Source organism: Enoplosus armatus, chromosome 16, assembly GCF_043641665.1.
Source record: "Enoplosus armatus isolate fEnoArm2 chromosome 16, fEnoArm2.hap1, whole genome shotgun sequence".
NCBI lineage: Eukaryota > Metazoa > Chordata > Actinopteri > Centrarchiformes > Enoplosidae > Enoplosus > Enoplosus armatus.
In genome coordinates, this window is record NC_092195.1 from 21,592,103 (window position 1) to 21,614,217 (window position 22,115).

The 22,115-nt window shown below is 40.5% G+C and overlaps 1 protein-coding gene and 2 gene segments (V, D, J or C); all 3 read left to right on the forward strand.

Moving 5' to 3' along the window:
- LOC139299140 (zinc finger protein 271-like) overlaps window positions 1-22,115 on the forward strand; it is a 71,042-nt gene that overhangs the window by 34,151 nt on the left and 14,776 nt on the right. The gene's annotated exons all lie outside the window — the stretch shown is intronic.
- LOC139299190 (Ig kappa-b4 chain C region-like) lies at window positions 3,552-5,223 on the forward strand. The segment is given in 3 exon segments: window positions 3,552-3,560; window positions 3,812-3,938; window positions 4,740-5,223. Coding segments are annotated over 3 exon segments (465 nt in total).
- Window positions 11,351-13,042, forward strand: LOC139299191 (Ig kappa-b4 chain C region-like). The segment is given in 3 exon segments: window positions 11,351-11,359; window positions 11,616-11,742; window positions 12,544-13,042. Coding segments are annotated over 3 exon segments (465 nt in total).

Below are 22,115 nucleotides of genomic sequence, written 5' to 3' on the forward strand. Positions count from 1 at the left end.
AAAAAATCTAAAAATTAAAGCGTGTCAAAATATTTCAATGTAAATCAGATGAACTGTATGTGTTTTATAGATGAAGGTTGCCGTTGGTAGAAACTCTCATGTCGAAACAGTTTTAGTAGTGTTCATAACATTTATTGAATCTGAGTAAACTACAAAGTCTGAGAAGAATTTATTGCATTTGAATTATGAAGTAGGATATCATCAGCATATTATAACATGGTAGTATCAGTATCAGCAGTGTGATCTCAAAATATAACACAACTTGTGTGTTTTACTATGAACACAAGCTCATTAAAAACATGTGATGTGTTTATGTTTGTTGAAAACTAAACTTCAATATTAATTAAATTAATTTCAAATTACACTTAAAATACTTGAAGAATTATCTGTAAAAGTCATAAATATTCTAATATTCAAACTAGTGTTAATGTGTTGGACTTCATTGTCAGTCAAACTTCTAAAGTGTCTCTATTTCTGTGCAGCTGCTGATTAAGATCAGTTCCTCTCCAGCTGAGGGAGGTTTTTGTACGACGTTCACTGTGTGAAAGGCCAGCTGTTACACTGCTGACAATAATAATCTCCTGTATCTTCAGTCTGGACTCCTCTGATGGTCAGAGTGAAGTCAGTCCCAGATCCACTTCCACTAAAACGGTCTGAAACTCCAGACTGACGGTTTGTGGCAGAATAAATCAAGAGTTTAGGAGCTTCTCTGGGTCTCTGAAGGTACCAGTTGAGGCACGTACCAACATTTGAACTGGCTTTACATCTGAGAGAGACAGTCTGTCCTGGAACAACAGACTGAGATCCAGGAGACTGAGTCAGGATCTTTTGACCTGATGAACCTGGAAAACATGAACAAGAGGAGAAGGGTTATTGAGACAAATCTAGTTTGGAGAAAGATGATCAACATCCAAACAGAAGAGTCTCATTTCTTTAACACGGAGAATAGCTGTAAGAAGGTCAATGCTGCTTGTTTCAGTGTTTCTCCGTCACAGCAGAACATCATTGTGGTGAACCTGGTTGCATCCTGAAGCAAAGTGTTCACGAGAGAGTCTCACCCTGAACAAGGAGTCCCAGGGCGGACAGCAGTAGAAGCAGTGACATCATCATTGTGCTGCCGGGTTGAAGATGTATGTCTGAAGCATCCACGGTTTAGCATTTGTAGCTTCTTTGCAGCTACATCCATATTTGAAGCATTATCTGCTGCCGTGGCTACAACCTTGTGTTCTATCAGAATCAGCTTTATTGGCCGAGCACGTGAACACATTCAAGGAATTTTACTCTCAATGATCTCACACACTGAGAGACACACAGCAGAACAAGAACAGCAAAGCTTAACAAAGTCAAGTCGAATCTATTTTATTTATACATCACAAAGCAAATATTTGTTGAGACAGGAAGAGATGCAGTGATCACCACAGATTTATTTATAATGTCTTCTGGTTGTCCGTCCATCCATCCCATGTCTCATGAATGCCTCGAGGGAATTTCTTCAAATTTGGCACAAACATCCACTTGGACTCAAGAATGAACTGATTACTATTTTGTGGTCAAAGGTCAAAGGTCAAAGGTCACTGTGGCCTCAAAGTAGGTTTATATCCATAAATTAAGAATGAATTGGCGACTCCAGATTTCACACAGGTTGACTGGTTCGACACAATGAGTAAACAATAACTAGCACAGTACGGGCACAGTCATCCTCTCTCTCTCTCTCTGCAGCTGTCACTGTCCAATAAAGGCAAAAATGCATCAAATAAATCTTTGAGAAAAAAAGACAACTTTCAGTCTTAATGTATTTGAGTTGTACGTAAAAGAAAATGTGTTTTTGCAAAATGCCTTTTCAGTTTATATGTATGCAGTTATATATAAATATGTGTCGACATAGTTACATCAAAGAGGTCACTTGTGTCTTTTGTCTTTTTATGATTTCAGTTGATATTGACCTTTTCTGTAAATAACAGAAGTTTGTCATTTAAAAATAATATTTAGTGTGACTTGAATGATGTACAGGTTTTGTTTGGGTCATCTTTGATAATGAAGGTTCTGATGCTGATCTGAGTCTTCATACTTTCTGTTAACTGGATGTAGTTGAAATAGCTGTGACCCTTTATGAAGCTGAGGTCAAAGGTCATGACCAAGACTTTGCTCAGTAACTGTCCCAGGTTGGCTTCTTTCAATTCACTGGAAGAGAACTGAGTTCATTATAAGATAAGAACTTGAGATCATCATGAGATATAAACGGATGGTGAGAAGCTGTGATGGAGAAAGTCATTTGATTTCTGCAAAAACTTCTCTTCATTCATGTTAATTGGTGGTTAAAGCAACAATGGTGAAACATTCAATTCACCTGCTGACATGATGTGTGTGTGTGTGTGTGTGTGTGTGTCCTCAGTGAAGTGTATCAGTCTCTGCAGTAGCTTCCAGCTGCAGCAGTCAGTTCAGTTTCTGTTCAGTCTGACTGAGGGAGGTTTTTGTACGACGCTTTTTCACTGTGTGAACACATGCTGACTGTTGATATAGTGATAACTCTGACAGTAGTAAACTGCTGCATCTTCAGTCTGGACTCCACTGATGGTCAGAGTGAAGTCAGAGTTTGATCCACTGCCTGTAAAACGACCTGGAATCCCTGATTCTCGAGTGCTAGCAAAGTAAATGAGGAGTTTAGGAGCTCCTCCATCTCTCTGTTGGTACCAGGCTAAAAGGTGGTTGTTGCTCCAAACATGAACGTTCTGACTGGTCCTACATCTGATGGAGACGGAGCCTCCCAGAGCAGAGCTCACTGCTCCAGGCTGAGTCACTGTGACCTGGCCTCTGGACTCTGAGGACACAGAGACAACAACATAAAGCAGCGTCGTGGTTTTGTGGCCTTCATTTCAGAGGGACGGATGTTCATAGAGGAGAGCGGTTTGATTCTCTGGACTTTACCTGTGAAGCAGCAGCAGAGGAGAGTCCAGATGAGGACGGAGGTCAAAGTCATGTTTTTGATGAGGAGGATTTCTGTGGCTTCTGTTGTCATGAAGGACAGCTGTCAGTCATCCAGTGTTCAACTCTCAGGACTATAAACTCTCCCAGAGCACTGGAGCATGGAGCTGCTGATGCAAAGTGGCTCTCTATGGAAATGCTCTGACTGACTCCAACAGGGACTTGGATCACTCTGATGATGCTGTTAATCAATGGATCAATCACTTCATCAGATTATTGGTTAGAAAGTATTTAATACACATTTTATATGATTCTGGCTTCATGCTCGTGGACAAATTTAGTTTCAAAATGTTTTGTCTCATATAAATTTGTTGCTTTAAAATATGAATATAGATTTGATTTTAAATGAATATATATGTAATAAAAACATACATTCTGTAAATCTGGGGCTCTGTGTTATTGTCACTTTTCATTTTATCTGACAGAATTTGAGCAACAGAATCTAATTTTGGTGAGCTTGTTTGTGTCAGAGTCAGAGAGCCGTGTCTCTCTACAGTCAGAGGTTTTTGTACGGCGGCTCAATGACTTTGTATCACTGTGGTGGACTTTTGGTGGAGGAACCAGACTGGATGTTGGAAGTAAGTCAAACCTTTAAAAACCTCTTTTACTTCAGTAGCTGTTGTTCTTCCTTTATGTTCAGCATGCCAGAAAACTAGTTGACTTTCTATATTAATGTATAATTTTTACAGAAATATTTTGCACTGAGAGACAAAGTTCACTTCAACAATATAAATTCAAAAACTCATTGTAATAAATATAAAATATTAATCCGGAGGATAAATCATTACTTCCATCTTTAATGGTAAAGTTGCATCTTGAGGGCTTGTAGGTTCAGTTCAGTCTGTCAGAGTCAGAGAGCCGTGTCTCTCTACAGTCAGAGGTTTTTGTACGGCGGCTCAATGACTTTGTATCACTGTGGTACACGTTCGGTGGAGGAACCAGACTGGATGTTGGAAGTAAGTTTCTGCACAAATACTCAATAAAATATTGTAAAGTAATGTTTTAAATTCACTTTTTGGATATTCGAGGCAGATAAATATATCTTGTTTGAACACTTTTAGTCTTCATGTCTTTATTTCTCCTCCTTTATCATGGAGGCTGACTCAGAGCAGCTTTACTAAACTGTCTTTACACATTCCTGTCACACTGAAGTTTAAACAGCTTCAAGTGGAGAAAAGATCAAACTTTAATCACCAGGATTAGTTTTACATTTTACACCACAATGATAACTGTTGTTATGATGAATTCAAATGTGCTCAAGTAAAACTGAACAGAGTGAAGATAAAGACGGGTATTTGAACATGTGTAAAATCTCTGATCTCTTTATTGTGTCATATATTGTCTCAAATCCTGTTTGAAAATCTTTTCAACTGTTTGCTGATGATGATTTAAATGTACACGAAGAACATTTGATTGTCGTCAGTTCATTTTCTGTATTTATTCAAGTTTCCACTGAATACTTTAAAGTTATGTATAGTTGAGATCTTTTGCCAAACGTGCTCCTTTTATTTCCAGTGTAGTTTGATATATTTCAGGTCGTCCTGTATGATGATTCTCTCTGTGCTGAGATGCATGAGAGGCTTCTTAAAGGGAAGTGAAACAATGTGTGAGTGAGTGACTGGTGGAGCAGAAAAACCATCTGACAGAAACTCCTTAAAGGAGAAAATCAGCTCTCACACAGTGAAGGTGTCCAAGTGTCTGGTGGTTGATTGACAGCTGTGTGGTCCCCGTCCTCTAAGCTGATTGGTGTCTCCTAGGTGATGCCCGTCCCACCCTGACGGTGCTGCCCCCCTCCATTGAGGAGCTGGATAAGGGGAAGGCCACGCTCATGTGCCTGGCCAACAAGGGCTTCCCCTCAGACTGGAGTCTGGCCTGGAAGGTGGACGGCAGCAGCAGCAGCAGCAGCTGGGAGGAGAGCAGGAGCCCCGGGGTGCTGGAGAAGGATGGCCACTACAGCTGGAGCAGCACCCTGAGGCTAACTGCAGACCAGTGGGGGAAGGTGGGCTCTGTGACCTGCGAGGCCACCCAGGGCTCCCAGACTCCGCTCTCAGAGACACTGAGGAGAGACCAGTGTTCCCAGTCCTGACCTGACTCACTGGGACTCTGCTGCTGGTTTTACTCTGCTACTGCTCTCAGTCTGCACTCTGTGACTCTCTCTCTCTTTCATTTGACATGTTTCAGTAACAACATTATTAATAACAATATTGTTTCAATATTATTTCAGTGTTTCCAGATAATAAAGACCAGTTCATCAAATCAGTTGGTTTCATGTTTATTGTTATCAAAGCGTCTTAATACATTTTCTCTTCATGCTGTCAGTGACTGTTTTAAATCAAAGATGTTGTAATGTCTCCGTGATGATTTTACAAAGAATGTCTAATATCACGTAATGTATATCCAGAGTTTAGACTTTATATACTTCGACAAAACTCCTCACTTTAAATTGTACAAACCAGTGATGGTCGTAGTTAACTCCAAAACTGGTTCTCAGACTCAATATGAATGACTTCATGATTGAAAATGTCTCTGATAATAAACCTTTGATAGGTACATTTAAAAAAAAAAAGAAATCATCCATTCATCCATTTATCCAAAAAACACTATAAAACTGCAAAAGTCTGAAAACTAGTTTGTAAATCTGATGTAAATAGCAGTATTTCATCAGCATAATGAGATATAAAATGAGTGTGATCTACAAACAGGAACTATTTACAAACTGCTACTGCTGAAGAACCACAAAGACAATTAAAAGAGATGATAAAATAATTAAAATGTTACTGATTTACATATTCCATGAAATCCTTTCTGGTTTCTGTCATAAAATTAATTTGTTTGCTGGAATAAAAAACACACAAGATGACTGAAACATGTTACAGACATGATTAGTAATTAATTTATTTCAACTATGAGTATATTTGAGTTTCTGTAAAAATGGTTGGATATAAAATAAATAAATCATATTTACAGTTTTTGTGTTCATGTGTTATTATAGTCATGGATTAAACTCATCAAAGAATTGAAGTCATTCTTCAACAGAGGTTAACTTTAATGTGCAGCAAATGTTTCAAACCCTGTTTTAATGAAAGTGTTAAAAGTATAACTTTTAGTTAGATACAGTATATTTAGTATTAAAATGTTCAAAGTGAGTTATTATTGACTACATTAATTTTAGTCAAACCTCTGTTGTTTTAGTTTCAGTGCAGCTGTAGGGTCAGATCAGGTCGTCTCCAGCTGAGGGAGGTTTTTGTACGATGTTGTATCACCGTGTGAACGGACTGGAACCCTGCTGACAGAAGATCTCTCTTTTTTACACAGTAATTAATGCACGTCAGGTTCAGGTAGGTTTACCAGAGGTCCGATGCAGGTGGGGTCCAATATTCTGGACCTGTGAAGACGTCTACTGTATGTGTCCAGACCTAAATTCAATTCTCTGACTAATGACCGTCACAGTTTGTTCAGTGACATGTGCTGTTGTGTCATGTCCCAGAAGACATTCTGGTCATGACAGCGTCAGTGTTTGATGTTTCATTTATTGTGAATTTGGTTTGTGTCTCTACATTAGAGGAGCTGACTCTGCTGTTGTTGGGATTTTAATGGTATGACTGAGCTTCTTCACTGGAACTGTTCTCTTCATTTGAGGAAATTTTCAGGTTGTTGAGGAGGACTGTTTGAACTTCAGGAGGAAAACTGGTAGAGACATAATGAACATCATGAATCATCTGTGTATGTGTGTGTGTGTGTGTCCTCAGTGAAGTGTATCAGTTCAGTTTCTGTTCAGTCTGACTGAGGGAGGTTTTTGTACGACGCTTTTTCACTGTGTGAACAGATACTGACTGTTGATATAGTGTTGACTCTGACAGTAGTAAACTGCTGCATCTTCAGTCTGGACTCCACTGATGGTCAGAGTGAAGTCAGAGTTTGATCCACTGCCTGTAAAACGACCTGGAATCCCTGATGCTCGAGTGCTAGCTCGATAAATGAGGAGTTTAGGAGTTTCTCCATCTCTCTGTTGGTACCAGGCTAAAAGGTGGTTGTTGCTCCAAACACGAACATTCTGACTGGTCCTACATGTGATGGAGACGGAGCCTCCCAGAGCAGAGCTCACTGCTCCAGGCTGAGTCACTGTGACCTGGCCTCTGGACTCTGAGGACACAGAGACAACAACATAAAGCAGCGTCGTGGTTTTGTGGGCTTCATTTCAGAGGGACGGATGTTCATAGAGGAGAGCGGTTTGATTCTCTGGACTTTACCTGTGAAGCAGCAGCAGAGGAGAGTCCAGATGAGGACGGAGGTCAAAGTCATGTTTTTGATGAGGAGGATTTCTGTGGCTTCTGTTGTCATGAAGGACAGCTGTCAGTCATCCAGTGTTCAACTCTCAGGACTATAAACTCTCCCAGAGCACTGGAGCATGGAGCTGCTGATGCAAAGTGGCTCTCTATGGAAATGCTCTGACTGACTATCAGGTTGCTGTTACAAAGTTGTGTGTCAGACACTGTTCTTGTGCCACAGTGGAATAAATCGGGATGAAAGGTAACCCTAACCCATCTACAATTTAAAGACAACTGGGTGACTCCATCTGCTGAAGAAGATCAAGTGGTGTGATTGAAAGCTCCACACCAGCCAGTGGATGGACATTGAGGGAAGATTGCTTTGCTTTTTCAGAGGTCAAGAATGAACTTTCAGGGGCGCCCCAGTAGTCCACCTAGTCGAGCGCGTACTGTTAAAGCTGAGTCCTTAACGCAGCCCGGGCCCTTTGTTGCATCATTCTCCCACCTCTCCTGTCTATCTTCAGCTTTCATTGTCTAATAACAACAAATGCCCCCCAAAAAATCTAAAAATGAAAGCGTGTCAAAATATTTCAATGTAAATCAGATGAACTGTATGTGTTTTATAGATGAAGGGTGCCGTTGGTAGAAACTCTCATGTCGAAACAGTTTTAGTAGTGTTCATAACATTTATTGAATCTGAGTAAACTACAAAGTCTGAGAAGAATTTATTGCATTTGAATTATGAAGTAGGATATCATCAGCATATTATAACATGGTAGTATCAGTATCAGCAGTGTGATCTCAAAATATAACACAACTTGTGTGTTTTACTATGAACACAAGCTCATTTAAAACATGTGATGTGTTCATGTTTGTTGAAAACTAAACTTCAATATTAATTAAATTAATTTCAAATTACACTTAAAATACTTGAAGAATTATCTGTAAAAGTCATTAATATTCTAATATTCAAACTAGTGTTAATGTGTTGGACTTCATTTTCAGTCAAACTTCTAAAGTGTCTCTATTTCTGTGCAGCTGCTGATTCAGATCAGTTCCTCTCCAGCTGAGGGAGGTTTTTGTACGACGTTCACTGTGTGAAAGGCCAGCTGTTACACTGCTGACAATAATAATCTCCTGTATCTTCAGTCTGGACTCCTCTGATGGTCAGAGTGAAGTCAGTCCCAGATCCACTTCCACTAAAATGGTCTGAAACTCCAGGCTGACGGTTTGTGGCAGAATAAATCAAGAGTTTAGGAGCTTCTCTGGGTCTCTGAAGGTACCAGTTGAGGCACGTACCAACACTTGAACTGGCTTTACATCTGAGAGAGACAGTCTGTCCTGGAACAACAGACTGAGATCCAGGAGACTGAGTCAGGATCTTTTGACCTGATGAACCTGGAAAACATGAACAAGAGGAGAAGGGTTATTGAGACAAATCCAGTTTGGAGAAAAATGATCAACATCCAAACAGAAGAGTCTCATTTCTTTAACACGGAGAATAGATGGAAGAAGGTCAATGCTGCTTGTTTCAGTGTTTCTCCGTCACAGCAGAACATCATTGTGGTGAACCTGGTTGCATCCTGAAGCAAAGTGTTCACAAGAGAGTCTCACCCTGAACAAGGAGTCCCAGGGCGGCCAGCAGTAGAAGCAGTGACATCATCATTGTGCTGCCGGGTTGAAGATGTATGTGTGAAGCATCCACGGTTTAGCATTTGTAGCTTCTTTGCAGCTACATCCATATTTGAAGCATTATCTGCTGCCGTGGCTACAACCTTGTGTTCTATCAGAATCAGCTTCATTGGTCGAGCACGTGAACACATTCAAGGAATTTTACTCTCAATGATCTCACACACTGAGAGACACACAGCAGAACAAGAACAGCAAAGCTTAACAAAGTCAAGTCGAATCTATTTTATTTATACATCACAAAGCAAATATTTGTTGAGACAGGAAGAGATGCAGTGATCACCACAGATTTATTTATAATGTCTTCTGGTTGTTCGTCCATCCGTCCCATGTCTCATGAACGCCTCGAGGGAATTTCTTCAAATTTGGCACAAACGTCCACTTGGACTCAGAAATGAACTGATTACTATTTTGTGGTCAAAGGTCAAAGGTCAAAGGTCACTGTGGCCTCAAAGTAGGTTTATATCCATAATTTAAGAATGAATTGGCGACTCCAGATTTCACACAGGTTGACTGGTTCGACACAATGAGTAAACAATAACTAGCACAGTACGGGCACAGTCATCCTCTCTCTCTCTCTCTGCAGCTGTCACTGTCCAATAAAGGCAAAAATGCATCAAATAAATCTTTGAGGAAAAAAGACAGAACTTTCAGTCTTAATGTATTTGAGTTGTACGTAAAAGAAAATGTGTTTTTGCAAAATGCCTTTTCAGTTTATATGTATGCAGTTATATAGAAATATGTGAAGACGTAGTTACATCAAAGAGGTCACTTGTGTCTTTTGTCTTTTTATGATTCCAGTTGATATTGACCTTTTCTGCAAATAACAGAAGTTTGTCATTTAAAAATAATATTTAGTGTGACTTGAATGATGTACAAGTTTTGTTTGGGTCATCTTTGATAATGAAGGTTCTGATGCTGATCTGAGTCTTCATACTTTCTTTTAACTGGATGTAGTTGAAATTGCTGTGATCCAGTATGAAGCTGAGGTCAAAGGTCATGACCAAGACTTTGCTCATTAACTGTCCCAGGTTGGCTTCTTTCAATTCACTGGAAGAGAACTGAGTTCATTATAAGATAAGAACTTGAGATCATCATGAGATATAAACGGATGGTGAGAAGCTGTGATGGAGAAAGTCATTTGATTTCTGCAAAAACTTCTCTTCATTCATGTTAATTGGTGGTTAAAGCAACAATGGTGAAACATTCAATCCACCTGCTGACATGACGTGTGTGTGTGTGTGTGTGTGTGTGTGTGTGTGTGTGTCCTCAGTGAAGTGTATCAGTCTCTGCAGTAGCTTCCAGCTGCAGCAGTCAGTTCAGTTTCTGTTCAGTCTGACTGAGGGAGGTTTTTGTACGACGCTTTTTCACTGTGTGAACAACCACTGACTGTTGATATGGTGAGCACTCTGACAGTAGTAAACTGCTGCATCTTCAGTCTGGACTCCACTGATGGTCAGAGTGAAGTCAGAGTTTGATCCACTGCCTGTAAAACGACCTGGAATCCCTGATGCTCGAGTGCTAGCATAGTAAATGAGGAGTTTAGGAGCTTCTCCATCTCTCTGTTGGTACCAGGCTAAGTAGTTATTATTATAAACATTCTGACTGGTCCTACATCTGATGGAGACGGAGCCTCCCAGAGAAGAGCTCACTGCTCCAGGCTGAGTCACTGTGACCTGGCCTCTGGACTCTGAGGACACAGAGACAACAACATAAAGCAGCGTCGTGGTTTTGTGGCCTTCATTTCAGAGGGACGGATGTTCATAGAGGAGAGCGGTTTGATTCTCTGGACTTTACCTGTGAAGCAGCAGCAGAGGAGAGTCCAGATGAGGACGGAGGTCAAAGTCATGTTTTTGATGAGGAGGATTTCTGTGGCTTCTGTTGTCATGAAGGACAGCTGTCAGTCATCCAGTGTTCAACTCTCAGGACTATAAACTCTCCCAGAGCACTGGAGCATGGAGCTGCTGATGCAAAGTGGCTCTCTATGGAAATGCTCTGACTGACTCCAACAGGGACTTGGATCACTCTGATGATGCTGTTAGTCACTTTATCAGATTATTGATTAGAAATGATTTAATACATATTTTATATGATTCTGGCTTCATGCTCGTGGACAAAGTTAGTTTCAAAATGTTTTGTCTCATATAAATTTGTTGCTATATAATATTAATATAGATTTGATTTTAAATGAATATATATGTAATAAAAACATACATTCTGTAAATCTGGGGCTCTGTGTTATTGTCACTTTTCATTTTATCTGACAGAATTTGAGCAACAGAATCTAATTTTGGTGAGTTTGTTTGTGTCAGAGTCAGAGAGCCGTGTCTCTCTACAGTCAGAGGTTTTTGTACGGCGGCTCAATGACTTTGTATCACTGTGGTGGACTTTTGGTGGAGGAACCAGACTGGATGTTGGAAGTAAGTCAAACCTTTAAAAACCTCTTTTACGTCAGTAGCTGTTTTTCTTCCTTTATGTTCAGCATGCCAGAAAACTAGTTGACTTTCTATATTAATGAATAATTTTTACAGAAATATTTTGCACTGAGAGACAAAGTTCACTTCAACAATATACAGTAAATTCAAAAACTCATTGTAATAAATATCAAATATTAATCCGGAGGACCAATCATTACTTCCATCTTTAATGGTAAAGTTGCATCTTGAGGGCTTGTAGGTTCAGTTCAGTCTGTCAGAGTCAGAGAGCCGTGTCTCTCTACAGTCAGAGGTTTTTGTACGGCGGCTCAATGACTTTGTATCACTGTGGTTGACTTTTGGTGGAGGAACCAGACTGGATGTTGGAAGTAAGTTTCTGCACAAATACTCAATAAAATATTGTAAAGTAATGTTTTAAATCCACTTTTTGGATGTTGGAGGCAGATAAATATATCTTGTTTGAACACTTTTAGTCTTCATGTCTTTATTTCTCCTCCTTTATCATGGAGGCTGACTCAGAGCAGCTTTACTAAACTGTCTTTACACATTCCTGTCACACTGAAGTTTAAACAGCTTCAAGTGGAGAAAAGATCAAACTTTAATCACCAGGATTAGTTTTACATTTTACACCACAATGATAACTGTTGTTATGATGAATTCAAATGTGCTCAAGTAAAACTGAACAGAGTGAAGATAAAGACGGGTATTTGAACATGTGTAAAATCTCTGATCTCTTTATTGTGTCATATATTGTCTCAAATCCTGTTTGAAAATCTTTTCAACTGTTTGCTGATGATGATTTAAATGTACACGAAGAACATTTGATTGTCGTCAGTTCATTTTCTGTATTTATTCAAGTTTCCACTGAATACTTTAAAGTTATGTATAGTTGAGATCTTTTGCCAAACGTGCTCCTTTTATTTCCAGTGTAGTTTGATATATTTCAGGTCGTCCTGTATGATGATTCTCTCTGTGCTGAGATGCATGAGAGGCTTCTTAAAGGGAAGTGAAACAATGTGTGAGTGAGTGACTGGTGGAGCAGAAAAACCATCTGACAGAAACTCCTTAAAGGAGAAAATCAGCTCTCACACAGTGAAGGTGTCCAAGTGTCTGGTGGTTGATTGACAGCTGTGTGGTCCCCGTCCTCTAAGCTGATTGGTGTCTCCTAGGTGATGCCCGTCCCACCCTGACGGTGCTGCCCCCCTCCATTGAGGAGCTGGATAAGGGGAAGGCCACGCTCATGTGCCTGGCCAACAAGGGCTTCCCCTCAGACTGGAGTCTGGCCTGGAAGGTGGACGGCAGCAGCAGCAGCAGCAGCTGGGAGGAGAGCAGGAGCCCCGGGGTGCTGGAGAAGGACGGCCACTACAGCTGGAGCAGCACCCTGAGGCTAACTGCAGACCAGTGGGGGAAGGTGGGCTCTGTGACCTGCGAGGCCACCCAGGGCTCCCAGACTCCGCTCTCACAGACACTGAGGAGAGACCAGTGTTCCCAGTCCTGACCTGACTCACTGGGACTCTGCTGCTGGTTTTACTCTGCTACTGCTCTCAGTCTGCACTCTGTGACTCTCTCTCTCTTTCATTTGACATGTTTCAGTAACAATATTATTAATAACAATATTGTTTCAATGTTATTTCAGTGTTGCCAGATAATAAAGACGAGTTCATCAAATCAGTTGGTTTCATGTTTATTGTTATCAAAGTGTCTTAATACATTTTCTCTTCATGCTGTCAGTGACTGTTTTAAATCAAAGATGTTGTAATGTCTCCGTGATGATTTTACAAAGAATGTCTCATATCACGTAATGTATATCCAGAGTTTAGACTTTATATACTTCGACAAAACTCCTCACTTTAAATTGTACAAACCAGTGATGGTCGTAGTTAACTCCAAAGCTGGTTCTCAGACTCAATATGAATGACTTCATGATTGAAAATGTCTCTGATAATAAACCTTTGATATGTACATTTAAAAAAAAAAATCATCCATTCATCCATTTATCCAAAAAACACTAAAAAACTGCAAAAGTCTGAAAACTAGTTTGTAAATCTGATGTAAATAGCAGTATGTCATCAGCATAATGAGATATAAAATAAGTGTGATCTATAAACAGGAACTATTTACAAACTGCTACTGCTGAAGAACCACAAAGACAATTAAAAGAGATGATAAAATAATTAAAATGTTACTGATTTACATATTCCATGAAATCCTTTCTGGTTTCTGTCATGAAATTAATTTGTTTGCTGGAATAAAAAACACACAAGATGACTGAAACATGTTACAGACATGATTAGTGATTTATTTATTTCAACTATGAGTATATTTGAGTTTCTGTAAAAATGGTTGGATATAAAATAAATAAATCATATTTACAGTTTTTGTGTTCATGTGTTATTATAGTCATGGATTAAACTCATCAAAGAATTTAAGTCATTCTTCAACAGAGGTTAACTTTCATGTGCAGCAAATGTTTCAAACCCTGTTTTAATGAAAGTGTTAAAAGTATAACTTTTAGTTAGATACAGTATATTTAGTATTAAAATGTTCAAAGTGAGTTATTATTGACTACATTAATTTTAGTCAAACCTCTGTTGTTTTAGTTTCAGTGCAGCTGTAGGGTCAGATCAGGTCGTCTCCAGCTGAGGGAGGTTTTTGTACGATGTTGTATCACCGTGTGAACGGACTGGAACCCTGCTGACAGAAGATCTCTCTTTTTTACACAGTAATTAATGCACGTCAGGTTCAGGTAGGTTTACCAGAGGTCCGATGCAGGTGGGGTCCAATATTCTGGACCTGTGAAGACGTCTACTGTATGTGTCCAGACCTAAATTCAATTCTCTGACTAATGACCGTCACAGTTTGTTCAGTGACATGTGCTGTTGTGTCATGTCCCAGAAGACATTCTGGTCATGACAGCGTCAGTGTTTGATGTTTCATTTATTGTGAATTTGGTTTGTGTCTCTACATTAGAGGAGCTGACTCTGCTGTTGTTGGGATTTTAATGGTATGACTGAGCTTCTTCACTGGAACTGTTCTCTTCATTTGAGGAAATTTTCAGGTTGTTGAGGAGGACTGTTTGAACTTCAGGAGGAAAACTGGTAGAGACATAATGAACATCATGAATCATCTGTGTATGTGTGTGTGTGTGTGTGTGTGTCCTCAGTGAAGTGTATCAGTTCAGTTTCTGTTCAGTCTGACTGAGGGAGGTTTTTGTACGACGCTTTTTCACTGTGTGAACAGATACTGACTGTTGATATAGTGTTGACTCTGACAGTAGTAAACTGCTGCATCTTCAGTCTGGACTCCACTGATGGTCAGAGTGAAGTCAGAGTTTGATCCACTGCCTGTAAAACGACCTGGAATCCCTGATGCTCGAGTGCTAGCATAGTAAATGAGGAGTTTAGGAGTTTCTCCATCTCTCTGTTGGTACCAGGCTAAAAGGTGGTTGTTGCTCCAAACACGAACATTCTGACTGGTCCTACATGTGATGGAGACGGAGCCTCCCAGAGCAGAGCTCACTGCTCCAGGCTGAGTCACTGTGACCTGGCCTCTGGACTCTGAGGACACAGAGACAACAACATAAAGCAGCGTCGTGGTTTTGTGGGCTTCATTTCAGAGGGACGGATGTTCATAGAGGAGAGCGGTTTGATTCTCTGGACTTTACCTGTGAAGCAGCAGCAGAGGAGAGTCCAGATGAGGACGGAGGTCAAAGTCATGTTTTTGATGAGGAGGATTTCTGTGGCTTCTGTTGTCATGAAGGACAGCTGTCAGTCATCCAGTGTTCAACTCTCAGGACTATAAACTCTCCCAGAGCACTGGAGCATGGAGCTGCTGATGCAAAGTGGCTCTCTATGGAAATGCTCTGACTGACTATCAGGTTGCTGTAACAAAGCTGTGTGTCAGACACTTTTCTTGTGCCACAGTGGAACAAATCGGGATGAAATGTGAACAAGAAGTCCCAAAGATGCTCGGAGGAATGGGAATTTCAACATCGACAATGTAAAGACAACTGGATGACTCCATCTGCTGAAGAAGATCAAGTGGTATGATTGAAAGCTCCACACCAGCCAGTGGATGGACATTGAGGGAAGATTGCTTTGCTTTTTCAGAGGTCAAGAATGAACTTTCAGGGGCGCCCCAGTAGTTCACCTAGTCGAGCGCGTACTGTTAAGGCTGAGTCCTTAACGTAGCCCTGGCCCTTTGTTGCATCATTCTCCCACCTCTCCTGTCTATCTTCAGCTTTCATTGTCTAATAACAAGAAATGCCCCCCAAAAAATCTAAAAATTAAAGCGTGTCAAAATATTTCAATGTAAATCAGATGAACTGTATGTGTTTTATAGATGAAGGTTGCCGTTGGTAGAAACTCTCATGTCGAAACAGTTTTAGTAGTGTTCATAACATTTATTGAATCTGAGTAAACTACAAAGTCTGAGAAGAATTTATTGCATTTGAATTATGAAGTAGGATATCATCAGCATATTATAACATGGTAGTATCAGTATCAGCAGTGTGATCTCAAAATATAACACAACTTGTGTGTTTTACTATGAACACAAGCTCATTTAAAACATGTGATGTGTTTATGTTTGTTGAAAACTAAACTTCAATATTAATGAAATGAATTTCAAATTACACTTAAAATACTTGAAGAATTATCTGTAAAAGTCATAAATATTGTAATATTTAAACTAGTGTTAATGTGTTGGACTTCATTGTCAGTCAAACTTCTAAAGTGTCTCTATTTCTGTGCAGCTGCTGATTCAGATCAGTTCCTCTCCAGCTGAGGGAGGTTTTTGTACGACGTTCACTGTGTGAACGGCCAGCTGTTACACTGCTGACAATAATAATCTCCTGTATCTTCAGTCTGGACTCCTCTGATGGTCAGAGTGAAGTCAGTCCCAGATCCACTTCCACTAAAACAGTCTGAAACTCCAGGCTGACGGTTTGTGGCAGAATAAATCAAGAGTTTAGGAGCTTCTCCGGGTCTCTGAAGGTACCAGTTGAGGCACGTACCAACATTTGAACTGGCTTTACATCTGAGAGAGACAGTCTGTCCTGGAACAACAGACTGAGATCCAGGAGACTGAGTCAGGATCAATGCTGCTTGTTTCAGTGTTTCTCCGTCACAGCAGAACATCATTGTGGTGAACCTGGTTGCATCCTTACACCAACCCCAGGTTTCTCTTCAGCACTGTAGCCAGGCTGACAGAGAGTCACAGCTCTATTGAGCCATGTATTCCTATAAGCCTCAGCAGTAATGACTTCATGAGCTTCTTTAATGATAAAATTCTAACTATTAGTGACAGAATTGATCACCTCCTGTCTTCAGGTGGTATCTTACCTTCAAACACAGGAATCTCAGAAATAGCTGTAAAACCTGATGTATATTTAGATTGCTTTTCTCCCATTGACCTTCACCAAATTACTCAAACTATCTCTTCATCTAAGCCATCAACTTGTCTCTTAGACCCCATCCCAACCTGGCTGCTTAAAGAGGTTTTACCTTTAGTCAGCACTTCTTTACTAGACATGATCATTCTGTCTTCATTAACAGGCTACGTACCACAGTCCTTTAAAGTTGCTGTGATTAAACCTCTTCTTAAAAAGACCACACTTGATCCAGAGGTTTTAGCCAACTATAGACCTATATCTAACCTTCCCTTTCTCTCCAAGATTCTTGAGAAAGCAGTCGCCAACCAGCTGTGTGATTTTCTACATGACAACAAGTTGCTTGAATACTTTCAGTCAGGTTTCAGAGCTCATCATAGCACAGAGACGGCACTGGTGAAAGTTACAAATGACCTTCTCACTGCATCAGACAAAGGACTTGTCTCTATACTTGTTTTGTTAGATCTTAGTGCTGCATTCGACACCATTGACCATCATATCCTATTACAGAGACTGGAACATTTAATTGGCATCAAAGGAACCGCACTAAGCTGGTTTAAGTCGTATTTATCAGATCGATCTCAGTTTGTACATGTTAACGATGAATCCTCCATGTACGCCAAAGTCAGTCATGGAGTTCCACAAGGTTCTGTGCTTGGACCAATACTATTCACTTTATATATGCTTCCTTTAGGGGATATTATTAGAAAACACTCCATACATTTTCATTGCTATGCAGATGATACCCAGCTATATTTATCGATCAAGCCAGAAGAACCTCATCAGTTAGCCAAGCTCCAAGCATGCCTTAAGGACATAAAGACCTGGATGACCTGTAATTATCTGATGTTGAACTCAGACAAGACAGAAGCTATTGTTCTTGGCCCTGAACACCTCAGAAACACAGTATCTAAGGATATTGTTACCCTAGATGGCATTGCCCTGGCCTCCAGCGCCACCGTGAGGAATCTCGGAGTTGTCTTTGATCAGGACATGTCCTTTAACTCCCACGTAAAACAAACTTCATGGACTGCCTTTTTTCACCTCCGTAATATTGCAAAAATCAGGAAGATCCTGTCTCAAACAGGTGAAGAAAAATTAGTCCATGCATTTGTCACGTCTAGGCTGGATTATTGCAATTCCTTATTATCAGGCTGTCCCAATAAGTCCCTGAGGACTCTCCAGCTGATCCAGAATGCTGCAGCACGTGTACTGACAGGAACCAGGAAAAGAGATCATATTTCTCCTGTATTAGCTTCGCTGCACTGGCTCCCTGTAAAATCTAGAATAGAGTTTAAAATCCTTCTCCTGACTTACAAAGCTCTTACTGGTCAGGCACCTTCATATCTTAAAGAGCTCATAGTACCCTATTACCCCACTAGAGCACTGCGCTCCCAGAATGCAGGGCTGCTTGTGGTTCCTAGAGTCTCCAAAAACAGAACAGGAGCCAGAGCCTTCAGCTATCAAGCTCCTCTCCTGTGGAATCAGCTCCCAGTTTGGGTCCGGGAGGCAGACACACTCTCTACTTTTAAGAGTAGGCTTAAAACTTTGCTTTTTGATAAGGCTTATAGTTAAGGGCTGGCTCAGGCCTGCCTGGACCAGCCCCCTAGTTATGCTGCTATAGGCCTACACTGCCGGGGAACTTCCCATGATGCACTGAGCTTTCCTCCTCTCCCTCTTCATCTTTGCACATTCATCACAGTCCAATGCATGTTACTAACTTTATTTCTTCCCCGGAGTTTCTTTGTGCTTTGTCGACTCGTAGGTCGCTGTGGATCGTGGTCCTGGTACGCCTGGGTGCTGCTGCCATGGGCCTGCCTGACTCTCATCACTACAGTTATTATGTTTAGTCGTAGTTCTGTTACTATTAAAGCTGCTATTATTAATCTCAGCTAATATTACAGCTATTTCTACTGTTAGTGCTGCCATACATCTTTGCCTACCTATCTGTCTGTCTGTCTGTCTGTCTATCTGTGTCTCTATGTCTATCTCTCTGTCTCTGTCTCTCTCTCTCTCTCTCTCCCTAAAACCCAACCGGTCAAAGCAGATGACCGCCCACCTAGAGTCTGGTTCTGCTCAAGGTTTCTGCCTCTTAAAAGGAAGTTTTTCCTTGCCACTGTCGCCAAAGTGCTTGCTCATGGTGGGAACTGTTGGGTCTCTGTAATAACATTATAAAGAGTCGGTCTAGACCTGCTCTATTTTGTAAAGTGTCATGAGATGACTTTGTTGTGATTTGGCGCTATATAAATAAAATTGAATTGAATTGAATTGAAAATTGAATCCTCAAGCAAAGTGTTCACAAGAGAGTCTCACCCTGAACAAGGAGCCCCAGGGCGGCCAGCAGTAGAAGCAGTGACATCATCATTGTGCTGCCGGGTTGAAGATGTTTGTGTGAAGCATCCACGGTTTAGCATTTGTAGCTTCTTTGCAGCTACATCCATATTTGAAGCATTATCTGCTGCCGTGGCTACAACCTTGTGTTCTATCAGAATCAGCTTTATTGGTCGAGCACGTGAACACATTCAAGGAATTTTACTCTCAATGATCTCACACACTGAGAGACACACAGCAGAAGAAGAACAGCAAAGCTTAACAAAGTCGAGTCAAATCTATTTTATTTATACATCACAAAGCAAATATTTGTTGAGACAGGAAGAGATGCAGTGATCACCACACATTCATTTATAATGTCTTCTGGTTGTCCGTCCATCCGTCCCATGTCTCATGAACACCTCGAGGGAATTTCTTCAAATTTGGCACAAACGTCCACTTGGACTCAAGAATGAACTGATTACTATTTTGTGGTCAAAGGTCAAAGGTCAAGGTCACTGTGGCCTCAAATACAAACAACGTTTTTGGCCATAACTCAAGAGTTGATGACCTTATTTCACAGCTGGTTGGACACTGAATGGGTGACACTGTTGAGTCAAAGGTCAAAGGTTACTATGGCCTCAAAGTAGGTTTATATCCATAATTTAAGAACGAATTGGCGACTCCAGATTTCACACAGGTTGACTGGTTCGACACAATGAGTAAACAATAACTAGCACAGTATGGGCACAGTCATCCTCTCTCTCTCTCTCTGCAGCTGTCACTGTCCAATAAAGGCAAAAATGCATCAAATAAATCATCTTTGAGAAAAAAAGACAGAACTTTCAGTCTTAATGTATTTGAGTTGTACGTAAAAGAAAATGTGTTTTTGCAAAATGCCTTTCGGATTATATGTATGCAGTTATATATAAATATGTGTCGACATAGTTACATCAAAGAGGTCACTTGTGTTTTTAGTCTTTTTATGATTTCAGTTGATATTGACCTTTTCTGTAAATAACAGAAGTTTGTCGTTTAAAAATAATATTTAGTGTGACTTGAATTATGTACAGGTTTTGTTTGGGTCATCTTTGATAATGAAGGTTCTGATGCTGTTCTGTGTCTTCATACTTTCTTTTAACTGGATGTAGTTGAAATAGCTGTGATCCAGTATGAAGCTGAGGTCAAAGGTCATGACAAGACTTTGCTCATTAACTGTCCCAGGTTGGCTTCTTTCAATTCACTGGAAGAGAACTGAGTTCATTATAAGATAAGAACTTGAGATCATCATGAGATATAAACGGATGGTGAGAAGCTGTGATGAGAGAAAGTCATTTGATTTCTGCCAAAACTTCTTTTGATTCATGTTAATTGGTGGTTAAAGCAACAATGGTGAAACATTCAATCCACCTGCTGACATGATGTGTGTGTGTGTGTGTGTGTGTGTGTGTGTGTGTCCTCAGTGAAGTGTAGCAGTCTCTGCAGTAGCTTCCAGCTGCAGCAGTCAGTTCAGTTTCTGTTCAGTCTGACTGAGGGAGGTTTTTGTACGACGCTTTTTCACTGTGTGAACACATGCTGACTGTTGATAACGTGAAAACTCTGACAGTAGTAAACTGCTGCATCTTCAGTCTGGACTCCACTGATGGTCAGAGTGAAGTCAGAGTTTGATCCACTGCCTGTAAAACGACCTGGAATCCCTGATGCTCGATAAGTAGCAGCGTAAATGAGGAGTTTAGGAGCTTCTCCATCTCTCTGTTGGTACCAGGCTAAGAGGTGGTATCCGTTATAATAAACATTCTGACTGGTCCTACATCTGATGGAGACGGAGCCTCCCAGAGCAGAGCTCACTGCTCCAGGCTGAGTCACTGTGACCTGGCCTCTGGACTCTGAGGACACAGAGACAACAACATAAAGCAGCGTCGTGGTTTTGTGGGCTTCATTTCAGAGCGACGGATGTTCATAGAGGAGAGCGGTTTGATTCTCTGGACTTTACCTGTGAAGCAGCAGCAGAGGAGAGTCCAGATGAGGACGGAGGTCAAAGTCATGTTTTTGATGAGGAGGATTTCTGTGGCTTCTGTTGTCATGAAGGACAGCTGTCAGTCATCCAGTGTTCAACTCTTAGGACTATAAACTCTCCCAGAGCACTGGAGCATGGAGCTGCTGATGCAAAGTGGCTCTCTATGGAAATGCTCTGACTGACTATCATGTTGCTGTTACAAAGTTGTGTGTCAGACACTTCTTGTGCCACAGTGGAACAAATCGGGATGAAACGTAACCCTAACCCATCTACAATTCAAAGACAACTGGGTGACTCCATCTGCTGAAGAAGATCAAGTGGTATGATTGAAAGCTAGCAGGCCAGTGGATGGACATTGAGGGATAAAAGGTCAAGAATGAACTTTCAGGGGCGCCCCAGTAGTTCACCTAGTCGAGCGCGTACTGTTAAGGCTGAGTCCTTAACGCAGCCCGGGCCCTTTGCTGCATCATCCTCCCACCTCTCCTGTCTATCTTCAGCTTTCATTGTCTAATAACAAGAAATGCCTCCCAAAAAATCTAAATGTAAATCAGATGAACTGTATGTGTTTTATAGATGAAGGGTGCCATTGGTAGAAACTCTCATGTTGAAACAGTTTTAGTCGTGTTCATGAAGTTTATTGAATACGAGTAAACTACAAAGTATTTGAATTATGAAGTAGGATATCATCAGCATATTATAACATGGTAGTATCAGTATCAGCAGTGTGATCTCAAAATATAACACAACTTGTGTGTTTTACTATGAACACAAGCTCATTAAAATGTGATGTGTTTATGTTTGTTGAAAACTAAACTTCAATATTAATTAAATAAATTTCAAATTACACTTAAAACACTTGAAGAATTATCTGTAAAAGTCATAAATATTCTAATATTCAAACTAGTGTTAATGTGTTGGACTTCATTGTCAGTCAAACGTCTAAAGTGTCTCTATTTCTGAACGGCCAGCTGTTACACTGCTGACAATAATAATCTCCTGTATCTTCAGTCTGGACTCCTCTGATG